The 12331-nt window shown below is 51.2% G+C and overlaps 2 protein-coding genes across 2 annotated transcripts in view; one reads left to right on the top strand and one right to left on the bottom strand.

The window, feature by feature from the left end:
- Nucleotides 1-12331, bottom strand: part of LOC119374742 (proteoglycan 4) — a 213212-nt gene that overhangs the window by 120120 nt on the left and 80761 nt on the right. The window lies entirely within an intron of this gene.
- On the top strand, nt 5430-10175 carry LOC119374745 (serine protease inhibitor A3F-like). The gene is made up of 4 exons (XM_037644931.2): nt 5430-5566; nt 6638-6850; nt 7946-8284; nt 9762-10175. The coding sequence occupies exons 1-4, from the start codon at nt 5438-5440 to the stop codon at nt 10173-10175; spliced, it is 1095 nt and encodes a 364-aa protein (XP_037500859.2). The 5' UTR covers nt 5430-5437.

Genomic DNA, 12331 nt, shown 5'->3' with positions numbered 1-12331 from the left:
AAAGTGTTTTCCCTAAGAGGTCATTTTTTTTTTACACTCGAGGACGAGCGCTCATCCTGGTGTGTTCTGTGTTCCTCGTCCCCAGTTTTGCGCCATAGTTCTTGTCATGGCCTATACCGACTAGCCCTAGCCGCCACTCTCCTAGTCTAAAGGACGAGAGCGGTCTTGCGATGCACCGAACTATCGACATGTTTGCACAGCGCAAATTAAACGAGGACAGAGGAGAGAACACAACGCAGCACCTGTGTTGTGACTTCTCCTCTGACCTCGTTCCATTTGCGCCGTGCAAACATGTCGATACTGAATCGCCAACTAGCCCAAGCTACCATTCTATCAAGTGCAGAACTAAGGACGCCGACCACCAGGGGCCACCAACGACAGTGTACGAAACCTATAAGCTTGTTCCTCCTCCTGTACGTCACGCGCACTACGGTATGACGTAGATGTACTTCGGCGTGACGTATATACTAGGGATGCAGCATACGGCGTGACGCACATAGAGGCGTGACCAAAGAGTAGCCAGAAATTTTTTTAGAAAGGGAGGAGGGGGAGAGGGTTTCAACCACGCTTTACGTATGTTCGTATGTTTGTCCATGTGCGTGTATAGACACAGGCAAAACTGAAAACTTCCAGGGGGGAGATTCGAACCCCCATCCTGGCGGCGCCAATAGGCGTGCCACATTCTCCGTCACCCATCCACTCCGGCCGGTCACCGGAGCGGAGTCCCTGGCCGGACCGCGCATTGGGTGAAGTACGTATAGAAAGAGTGTTTCATCGGAAGAAGTGATCGATCGGGCTGGGCTGGCCGCGAGTAATACAGTATTCTTCCATTCGTGTGATCGGACGAGAGAGAGAGAAAGAAAACGCGAAGCAGCAAATTCTGTGGCGTGACAGGGTCGTCTCTGAACCGCGGGTGGAAGGGAAAAGGGTATACACACACACCGAGCGACCGTATAAAAGAAGTGCGTACGAGAGAGATAAAAGGCCGAGAGAGGAGATGGGAGGAGGTGGAGATTTATGCTGCACGGGTGAGAAAGAGGTGGGAGGAGAGAGAGAGAGAGAGAGGGGGGGGGGGGAGAGAGAGAGGGCAGGCAGTTCGGGTGACGCTCGGCTCGCGCCTGCGGCTGCTGCATGCAGGCGCGCAGGAAATGCGCGCGCAACGAATGATTGAGAGCCGAAGAGGCAAGGCAAAGGCGCGCGAGTGGCTGCCGCCGCTTGGAATAAGAGAACCGCGAGAAACAAAGAAACAACAACAAAAACAACAACAACAAAGAAGACAAGAGGAGGCGCGCCAGAGAGCGCGAAGTTAGCTTCTGGCGAGAAAATCGCGGCCAGGCATGCGAGGCGACCGTCGATGATTCTTGCCAGCGAAAGAAAAAAAAGATGCTAAAGGATATAGGGAAAGAAAAAAAAAAGCATTAAAGGCATAGCACGTTCGGCCTGTTCGCCGCCACCTCGATTGGGTATATACCGGGCGGCGCGCGCGAAAGAGCCTCTCTGCACCGGTGGTGACCGAAATAGACCGGCGGGACCTCGGGTGCCCCCTCGGGATTTTGGGAAAGGAGGAACCGGTACAAAGTCAAGAGGTAAGCTCTGGCCTCTCTGTCTCTCCTAATGTACCTCTATCTTTTATATATGTGTATATATGTAAGTATGAACGTGCGATTTCTGTTTCGAGCGCTGTGCCCAATAGGCGCTTGTGCAGGCGTGTATGTTATAGCGTGATTCTGCGCTCGCGTGTGCAAACACTGTATACGTGTCTGATAGGGCTCACTTCGAAATAAGCTTACAAATTTTACTCGGAACAGTTATGTAACGTACAGTTGTGACCAACATGAAAGTAAATACCTTGCTAGTGTTAGTGCTGGCGCTGCGATGAACCTTCGCCCCCCTCACCCCCCCCCCCTAGGGGAACCCTGCGCATGCCTATGACTCGAACCTTTCTGCGCTGATAATCAACGTAGAAGCAACCTAGCATCACCTAGCTAAAGCCTAGCAACGACCTAGAAGCAACCTACAAAAAACCTACAAAAAACCTGCATAACCTATAGCTGGTTGCGTCCAGATAAGATCGAACACGAGGTCCCGGTCACCATTCCCGATTTTGATGAAATTTACTGCAGGTCTAGGCATTACATCCAGAACAATGGTTTAAAAGTTAGCTTCACGAAAAAAATACCGTTCGCCTGAAAAAAAAAATATATATATATCAATTTTGGCCGCAAAAAACACTTTTCCGCCAATTTCGCGATTTCTGAATTTTAAGCGCGTCTACGGAAAAAAACAGTGCACTTCTTGGTCACAATATTTATTCCCCTCAAAGAACAAGTGAATTACAACCTTATAAGTCTATTATTTGTCTTGCTTGTCGAAGCACCTTTGAAGAAAAAAAAAACATAAACTTGGCAAATCGCACAAAATACCTGTATTTCAGGAATTTATTGCTGCAAACAAGTGAAAGTGAGGATAATAAAAATCGCTACATATTAACTTTGATACCTTCGCTCTCTTTTAAAATAGTTGTCGTGGTTTTATCGCGCTTCGTTTTACTCGATAATTGGGCTGAAACGTAAGTGATTTACCAAAAACGCCGAACATTGAAAATAGTTTTCTCAAAAAGGCCATTTTTAATTTTTTTTTAAATCGCTCTGATTGAAGTCAAGGACGTCATCTACCATTCTGCATAAAAAAACGTTGCATTATTTTGGTTGCTAACAAGTTATAAGGCGTCAAATGTGACCAAGTCAGCCTAGCGGCCGCGTCGTTCCTTATGTGCTGAAACTCGGATATAAATTGTCGAAAATACTTGTGCGTGACATAATCACAAATCAGCAGCTCCACACCAACAAATGCGCAGCTAGGTGCCATGGTTCAGCAAGCTTTGTCTTGCGATCAGCCGCTTGACAAACCCGCAGCAGCGGCCGCTCGACGCTGCGGGCGCTCACATTACATGAGTGCCGCTTCGACTGCGGATGAGCTCCGCTTGCGCGCCAAACTACGCTCCGAGGACGAACGAGAGAAGGCCCTTTATAAAAACCAGGCGTGCAAACACGGAAGCAGGAGAGTAGTCAAGACACCAGAAACGCCGCTAACAAATGAAAAATCACACAGCGGCGGAACCGAAGGTAGACACAAACATTTATCTGCGCATTACCACGTAAGAGGCCATACCTATCAATCAAGTGGGGGTAGTGATCTACGTGAGAGATAGCTGTTCAGTCTCTCGACTTTTCTCTTACGTCCGTGTTTCCACGTGATGTCTTCTTAACATGAATACCTACCAATTAGCTCAGCTATATTGTAAGTTTGCCATTCTCTTTACTTCTGTATTTATTTATCGATTTACCCGAGTAAGAATGGAAAGAAAAAGTGTACTAACGCACCGAGGTATATATATTACTTATCTATTTTATTTATTTATACACAGTGTACTATAGGTTCAAGACTCCAAGAATATGCTAACCAGCGAGTTGGGTCGTCGCCCTTTAAGGCTGGAGGACGCGGCAGCGTTAAGGTCAGGCAATACTCGTGATATTTCTGGAGAAGGAAAAGATACTACAACTTCTGGGGAGCTATTCTCGATGCGTTCATCCAAAGGAGATGTCCACAGTCCGTTTCGGCAGAGCGCATTCAGTGATTCGAAAAAGCGGTGAGCCGTGATGTCATCTCGCTCTTGACCAAATCGCCGCACCGAACCCGCCAGCACATTAGAGTAAGAAGAGAGTGGACGAAATGCACAGAAACAGGAACTTTTCAAGTCTGAATTTGCATATGAATGTGTCCCAGATGTTTGAGAACGATACAGGGAATGCGTACCGACCTTACAGCTGCGTTAGCCGAGCGGCCGCATTAAACCTAAATCGATGGTTAACACGTACTATCAGAGGACACGTGCACCGAAAATCGGATCTTTGAGGGCTGCGTTCGTTGCATTGAAGCGCATTCCGTTCCTATCATTTGTGTCGAGAGTGTTTGAAAGCTTCGTGATGCCATGATGGCGCTGCAGAACAAGAACCGGAAACAGGGGGCGCGCTTCTCGCCGAGCTCCCGCTATTCAGCGGCCGCTGAAATGGACAGTTCATTACATGGGCACATCGAGAAGAGCTCCTCCGGCGAAGTGCTGTATTTTATTTCCAGATTCCCCATTCGAATTAAAAGAAAACACTAACGGCGGCGCGCCGCAATTATTGCGCGGCGGCGGCGGCGGCGGCGTGATCGCTTGGGACTTCGGCGGCGGCGCGAGCGGCGTGACCAAAAACAGGCGGCGGCGTGGCGCGGCGGCGCACACCTCTAGACACAGCTTTGCGCATTTTTTTTTCTCATGACTACAATTTAGTCATTTTCGTTTCAACTGATTTTTGACTCTTTGTATTTCTGAACCATCGTATCGTCCGATTCATGGACAATCCCCCCAGAGTCGATCAAGCCAGGTCATGGAGGATCCGTACAACCAACCATCATCATCACCAGCAACAGCAACAACAACTGCGGCAGAGCACGGCAGTGTTTGGGCGCCACCGCCGGGAAGTCGGCCATGCCCTCGGCCGGCCAGCTGGGGACGCCGCCGTCGACGAGCGACGCGGGCTCCCAGCAGGTCCCCGCGGCGGTAGCCGCACCTCCGCCGTCCAGCCGAGTCGAATCGCCCGCGACGACGACGCTGGACCCGGAGGTCTTCAACGAACAGGCCATGGCTCTGTTCAGAGCCGCGCTGGACTGCAGCCCTCCCGACGCCAACGTGCTCTGCTCGCCGCTGGGCGTCGCCACCGCCGTGGCAGCCGCCGAAGCGCCCAGGTACGACCGATTATACTGACCACGACACGGTCAAGCCGAACCAACTGTGCACTGAGAGTGCGGAGCACAAAGTAAATCTGGCATCGTTGTGATCAAAATGTGGAAGTTTGTTTGGGCAGGGTTCATTCCAGCGTCATACTGCGTATGATTCACAAGAACTGTTAGTCGACCTGTAGTTGGCGACTGCTGAAGGAGATGTCCTTTGCTGCAGTAAACGCACAAACACAAAACGAAGGAGCACGGAGATGGCACGGGCGGCAGTTCAAACTGGTTTATTTTTGGGTGATCCAGGAATAAATAGTCAGGCAAGTATGCGCAGGCTCTGCACAAACATAGTTTTGTGCGTGCGTTTATTGCACCAAAAAACATGTCCTTCATTAAACTGCATGCCTGAAACAAAATACTGCTGCTGAGATATGCTGCCTGGGAGGGGGGGGGGGGAGGGCTGGGCTTGGCTTCATATTCTTTTTACTTTATTTCTAAAGATGGATGGTGCCGATGAGCTCGAAGTTCAAAAGGAGGGAGGGGGGGGTGTGTTTCTCCCTCGTTACTGATAGCCTCTCGAGTGTACTGATTGCACCACGTGGTTCGTTGCAGTCCGAAGCGCGAGGCGACGACGGGTCCTTGCATCGGCAACCTAGAAGGCATGGCGGCGTGCGTGCGTCGTTTTCAGCCTTGCAATGCCGTACGCATCGGCAACCTGCTGCACGTGGACGCCAGGACACGGCTGGACGACGAGTACAGGACGCTTTTCGAGGGAAGCCTCGCGGGAAAGGTATAGATCGCTTGCACTGACGCCATCGTATACGCCGCCATGTTGGTGAACCAGCAATGTCGGATAGCTGCATCTGTTGTGGTCAAGCGCGGTGGCCGTGCTACGAGCCATGAGCCTTTTCGCGACTTTTCCGCTACGTAAGCGGCGATCGACAGCAGCGCTACGCACAAGACGCGCCCATCCCTTAATCTGTGGCCTGGCTATTTTCCCACTGGGCACGAATATTTTCCATCTTTCACTTTTTAACGCGACCCACTCTTCGGCAGCCAAGGCCACGTGCTCCTGTCCCGAGAGCAGTCTATCAGCATGACTGTTATCAGTTACAGCCTTTCTCTCAGGGTGGTATCTACCCAACGGCACACCGTTGGAAGCACGCCGTGGTAGCTTTGGTTCTGCTATCGAAGTAGAAGTGTGACGCTCATACCGCAGATAAGCGCTTTGCATGAAAACTACGAACGAACGGTGTTCTGCGAGGCAGTAGAAAACTGGTCAGTGAATAACAAGAAGACCCGCTTCCGGCCCAGCGTTGCGGTCGACGGTAGATGGCGCACCGCTCGGAGGCGCGGACAGGCAGTTTGGCACGCGCTCGCGAGGTCCGTAAACTTTTGCGGTTGACTGTACACGTCAGCAGCGTTCCGATTGTGTCTCGGTGACATTGGCTCAGTGGCTCTGCTATAAGTGTTCGTAGACACGCCAGCAGCGATCTGTGGCATTGAATATGATATACTGACATTATGCTACTGCCAGTGTGACGTCACGTGCATCCATGACACAGTTAACGTGGCCCATTCAGAGTGCAATAATTCAGCGAGAAAGAATGACCCATTAAGAGTATACTGACACAAAAAAATTTTCAAGGCAAGGTAATTTGTGAGACAGATTTGTGCGGGCACACACAAACACTTCATCTATACAAAATATCAACGGCAAATGTAACTGAGAGAATATTTCAAATAAATTCGAAAGTGTATACCGCGCAATTGAGCGCGAAACACGAGACACAGCGCTTCGCGACGTAAGCTTTCTTTTAACCCTGCGCGCACGCCTACGTTTTCGACTGTGCCCTCGCAGGTCCGGACGACCGAAGCCGCCTCCGAGAAGGGAGCCGCGACCGCCAAGGACATCGGAGACTCGACAAACCGCTGGGCCTCCGAGCTCACCGACGGCGCCGTGACGAGAGTCTTCGGATGGCCGGGAGCCGCCGAAGCCGCCCCGAATGCCCAGCAGGAACCCGCGAAGCACGCAGCAAGCACGGAGATGACGGCGCAGCTGCCGGAGCCCCTGGTGCACACTATACTCTTCTCATACATACCTATATGTATACGTTCGTACTTCAATCTAACGCGCAAACTGTACGAAGGCCGGTTGTCACGTTGTCAGTTACGCATACATTAATTTCTCGCACAATGCTCTACCGAAAACTTGTCCGTCATCCATTGCCATAATCCACTATAATGATGGAATGTCTTCCATAATAATGGTGGATATTAGATTAGACAAGGTGGAGGCATGGCGGGTGATGTCCCCCTCCGAGCAAGTGACGAACGCATGTCTCTGCGACCAGTTATCTATCCCAAACCGTAACCAGCAGTTAACCGAATCAAAAGAAAACACACGGCTCACGGCAGCCGCCTCGCGGCAACCGTCGATTAACTAGCATAAAGAATAAATCAAATGCCTGAACAGTTGTCTCTCACGCTGACCCCCACGCGTGCAAGAGTGATAGGTATCACCTCTTGCCTGCGCATGCGCAGATAAGTTTTCGTGTCTATTTTCCGCCACTCTGCGCCTGCTCAGTTGTCAGTCGGCGTTTGTGGTGTATTGACTTCTTTTTTGTGTCTGTGTTTGCACGCCCAGTCTTTCAGCATGAATACGTACCAACTAGCTCAGCTCTCTGTTATTCTAAGTAAGAAATTCGCACGCGTAAAATGGAACAATTAAGCACATGACGGGGTAAATTGGAGACAATTGGCAAAGGCCTTAGGCAATACAGTGGACTCCAAGTAAAGTGTGTGTGTGTGGGGGGGGGGGGGTGAATTCCCCCCCGCTTACGCCAGTGTATCTCGAGGGAGGCGGGGAGAGCATAAGCCCCCCCCCCCCCTCCCCCGCCACACACCCGTGAATTTTTTCAGTTTTGCATGTGTATAACTATACGGGCACACATACAACCATACGCACGAACATGCATAAAGAGTGGTTGAACCTCCCGTCTCGGTACGCCGCCCCTGCCAAAACAGGCTGCAGCTGCTGCCGCTGATGGTGATGACGGTGATCGTTGTGAGACTGCGAAATGCTCCAAATAGGTCCTGTCTTGTTACAAGTGTATACATACTAGAGCTCACTCTGTATGACATGGTCGGTGCGCTTGCGCCAATGCAGTCCACGTGCCTGGTAAACCTGGTGTACCTGAACGGCAGCTGGGAGGAAGGCTTCACGGGGGCGGGCGAGCTGCCCTTCTACGCCGAGCCCGACCGCGCCCAGATGGTGCCCATGATGACGCAGCGCGGTGCCGAGATGCCCTACGTGCGGCGGCCATCTTTCTCGTGCCTGCAACTGCCGTTCGCCTGCCAATCGTCGCACATGGCGCTGTTCGTGCCCTCACTCCGGTCGGGCGGCGTGGAGCAGGAACTGCTGCCGGCCATCGGACGATGGAGCGACATGAGGGCCGTGCTGGACGCGCTCGCCTGGAGCACTGACGTCACGGTCACGCTGCCTAAGGTGAGGTTTCACAGCGAACCTCTCTTAGCCTACCCTGTGCCGTTGTCGTCTTCATAGACGACAACGTGGTATAGTAGTAGTAGCACGGTAGTAAGTAGGTGTCACGGAGGTCACGTGACCAGACGGGGGAAGTGAGAATAAGTAAAAGAAAACGATGATGATGATGATGATTGGAATGATGACGATACTCGATGACATACAGTGGCGCGGTTACAGTCAGTCAGTCGGTCAGTCAGTTTATTTTAATAAGGAGGGACAAACAACGCCAATTTGCAAATGAAGTAATCCATACATATCTTACAGTTATATACATACCTTCATATTATTACAAACGCGCTAAACAAACATGTATGCACACACATAAATAACATTTGAAGAAAAAAAAACACTCAGAGCTCGCTATTGAGTTGACGATGATCATTTACACGTTGTGCAAGTAATTATGGGCACGTAATATCGACAATGGCAGAAGGGAGGTCGTTCCCGTCTATGGCCGCGCGCAGAAAGAATTAGGCTGAAAATGTTGATGCACGAGCGTGTATACTCATGAAACCTGCTCCAGCTAGGTGGCTTGTCCTGAGTGATATACGCGATGCAGGTTGAATATAAGGTGGTTGATGCCCGGTTTGAACTGTGAAAGAACTTATGGCAAGGACAGCTTTGATGTCCGACGGTTTTGACGGCGTGGAACTGGCTGCCGTGTGAGCGATCACACAGAGACCTTCTATTCTGAGCGTGTTTTGTGTGTATGTTTATGTGTTTGTACTTATGCGTGTTTATGTGCTTGTGTAACTGTGTGCAAGTATTGGCCAATGACTGACGAATAATATGTGTGCGCGCGACCGTGCGTTTGATTGTGAGCTGTACTTGAGAGTTTGAGCGTGTCGGGGGTATTCAATGGCGTAAAAAGGGGTGTCGAAACCCCCTGCGATTTTTTTTTACATTTTGCATGCGCATACATACACGCACACATGCAAACACACGCTCGAACATACATAAAAGTGGGTCGGACCAAAGAGAAAGCTTCTGAATACGCCCCTGCCGGTACGGTATACATACCCTGGGCATTGCCGAACGTATACGTGCAATAGCGATACCCACAATGCCTCATAGACGCATGTTTTTGCGTGAAACGAGTGTTCTTGTCAAAAAGAATATCAACTAATATTTTGAAATAGCGAAGTGCACATGTTAATTCGTCCGCGCACAGGTAACACAAACGAACACAGGCATTAACACACAGTACAAGCCAAGGTGCACCCTGAGACAACGTACACACTACTGGCGTAGCCGGGGAAGTTGGGGGGGGGGTGTTGAGGACACCCCCCTCCAACCCCGCACCGAAATTTTCCAGTGTTTCATGTGTATACATGCGCGTTCACGTACAAACACACCCACAAACATAAACAAAGGGTGGTCGAACCCTCCCGCCCCGTGAAAGACTTCTGGCTAGACGTCCCTGCACCACGCCTTGCAGGTGCTGCTCGAGTCGCCCACCATGGACCTGCGCAAGTGCCTGAAGACGCTGGACCTCAACCGGTCTTCATTCTCGACAGATGTCTCCGGTTCGGCGCCAAACGCGACGGCAGAGGGCGGCGTCGCCGCCGCCTCCGAGGCGACGTCCAACGCCGCGAGCGTCTCCTCGGACGGCCGCGGCGCAAACGTCCAGAGCCTTCGAGTGGAAGGCCTGTACCACAAGGCGACGCTGGACCTGACCACCAGAGGTGGCAGGTCGCCTCCGGGATTCTCCACCCTCCTGTCTCTTTGTTCGACGATTCCGGCCAACGAACCGGTGCGGTTCCTCGTGGATCGGCCCTTCGTGTTCGCCGTGCTCGTGGAAGGCCTCCTGCTCATGGTAGGCCTCGTCAGGAGCGTCCACAGTAGGAACTAGGACTAGGACGTCAATGGGGACGCTCCAGGAGTACTTCACGTGACAGTCCGGCCGCGCGTGTTGTACATGTATCGGTGGCCTTGTTGTGTAATTAAATGTTTTGTCTGTTGCGGAAACTTCGCGGGCGAGCTGTGGGCCCGGCGCGACGTCCACGCGGTTGTCGTCCCACGGTCCACGCAGTACATTTCTGGCCGTAACTATCAATAAATTGTTCCGCTGGTGGTAAACGCGACTATAATGTGACATCTGTCACCTCTGAAGGCACACGCGCTGGACTACAGGCCAGCAAGGATGTCGCGCAGAGGTGACGCTAACCTTCGTGCGTCGAGGTGTGGCTGAAAATCCAAATAAAAATCCGTATACAAGATTGTAGTTTGCAGAAACTGTTAAGGTGATAAGGTACATTGCGTGCACACTGAACCAAACGCTGACTGCACGCCGATTCATGTTCTCTTTCTGCTGGTTAACCATAGACTGTCTTACGTAATAGTGTCCCTGTATATACAGTAACTCTGTTACGTAAGACATACGGGCGCCGCTACTTTCGGATGTTAAACGAATGCTTTCTTATTTGTGCATCTCGTGACGTGAACTGATAAGGTCAGGAAACACCGAACGCACCAACCCAACCGCTTTCATGCGTGTGCGTCCACCGTATCACTGCTCGTTTAGTTGTTCGAGATACAAAAAAAAAAATTGCAAGGTTAACAACGAAATATGGAGGCACCGAAACCCACCCGTAAAATAGTCTATAGAGCCATACCTGGTGGTGGTGGTGTTGGTGGTGGTCAAACATTTATTAACCATTAAATGGTTACAGAGAGGTCACTGGGTTGGGGCCGTATTGGCTTCCTCCCCTCCCGGTACTAGCTGCATGAAGCCCCTACTCCAGGGCTCCATTGGCAAGCAACGCCGCCCGCGTCCGTCGAACCACAGCCTTTTGGGCCTTGAGGCCCTGACAGCCGAGCAGGGCAACACCCTCTAGACTAGCTACGGCCTGTTCATATCCTCCTCTATAGCGCCTACGTCACTACACTACGACGGAGCTGCTTTGTCGGCGCTTTCGGGAAACGGGGCACAGCATGAACGAATGGATTAGCAACGCGCCTTATTAAGTACACGAACGAGCGTGCAACAATGGGCATTTCTGAAAACACGTCCTCCGCGCCCATCGTAGTTGTGATGACGTCACCGAGGAGTGGAGAGGCCCCAGCTAGTCTAGAGGGTGTTGAGCAGGGCCGCCTCCCAGTCCTCTCTCGTGGGTTTGAGGTAGGGGGAGGGGGGGGGATAGGTGGGTTTTGATTGGCACGCCAAGCCGTCGCGCGTGCCCGACTCCCCACGTCACGTGACTTTCCTTCACGTGACGTCGACCGGAAGTTGCGCTGCTGCGGTTCTTTAGGACAGAAACACGCGCCACACTGTATCGGTGAAAACAGCGCTTCCTTGGGAACCAGGAAGTTTACATACCAGCCATAAAAACGGGCCTTAAATCAGCGGGGGAACGAAACATAACGGGTTGAAAAAAAAAAAAAGCGTGCCCTCGTGTATAAATATAGTCGCCTCGTTTTTCTAGCTAGCTCGCTCGATCGAGACGGAGCAGAACACACGCACACGAAAAAAAAAAAAAAGAAAGAAGAAGAAAGAAAGGTCCAACACGTACGCCGCCTGTCTCCTTTCGCGAATGCTTCAAACCGGGGCCGGCGCAGTTTACGGAAACACCGCTACGCCAGCGACAGCGCAGTGGCGACCACGTTATACCATTACGGATGGAAAGAGCCAAGGGCGAAGCACTTAAAAAAGAATTAGAAGAGAAAAAAAAAACAAAACAAACCAGCCACCGTCTTTCGCGATCGTGCGCGTATCGTAACAACGGAGAGAGACTGGGTAATGCGAAGTTGCAGAAGCATAGAAAGAAAGAAAGAAAGAAAGAAAGAAAGAAAGAAAGAAAGAAAGAAAGAAAGAAAGAAAGAAAGAAAGAAAGAAAGAAAGAAAAAGAAACAGCTCTGAAAGGAGCAAGTCGAGTCGAGAATATGTTGTCTCCGGAGAGACACCATATATCTCTTTCCTCCTCCTCCTGCTCTTCTGGTCATTCTCTCTCTCCCCTCTCTCTCTCTCTGAGCGCGCCCGTCTCGTTTAGTGGTGGGTTCTGGTTTCTC

Source organism: Rhipicephalus sanguineus, chromosome 11 (genome assembly GCF_013339695.2).
Source record: "Rhipicephalus sanguineus isolate Rsan-2018 chromosome 11, BIME_Rsan_1.4, whole genome shotgun sequence".
NCBI lineage: Eukaryota > Metazoa > Arthropoda > Arachnida > Ixodida > Ixodidae > Rhipicephalus > Rhipicephalus sanguineus.
Note: the sequence above shows the minus strand (reverse complement) of the source record. Positions and strands in the feature narration are given on the sequence as shown.

Bases quoted from the DNA above. Each gene is read 5' to 3' on its own strand.
- LOC119374745 (XM_037644931.2), top strand. From the start codon at position 5,438: ATGGCGGCGTGCGTGCGTCGTTTTCAGCCTTGCAATGCCGTACGCATC. The intron at 5,567-6,637 runs GTATAGATCGCT...GTGCCCTCGCAG, and splicing joins AGGGAAGCCTCGCGGGAAAG to GTCCGGACGACCGAAGCCGC. The intron at 6,851-7,945 runs GTGCACACTATA...GCGCCAATGCAG, and splicing joins CGCAGCTGCCGGAGCCCCTG to TCCACGTGCCTGGTAAACCT.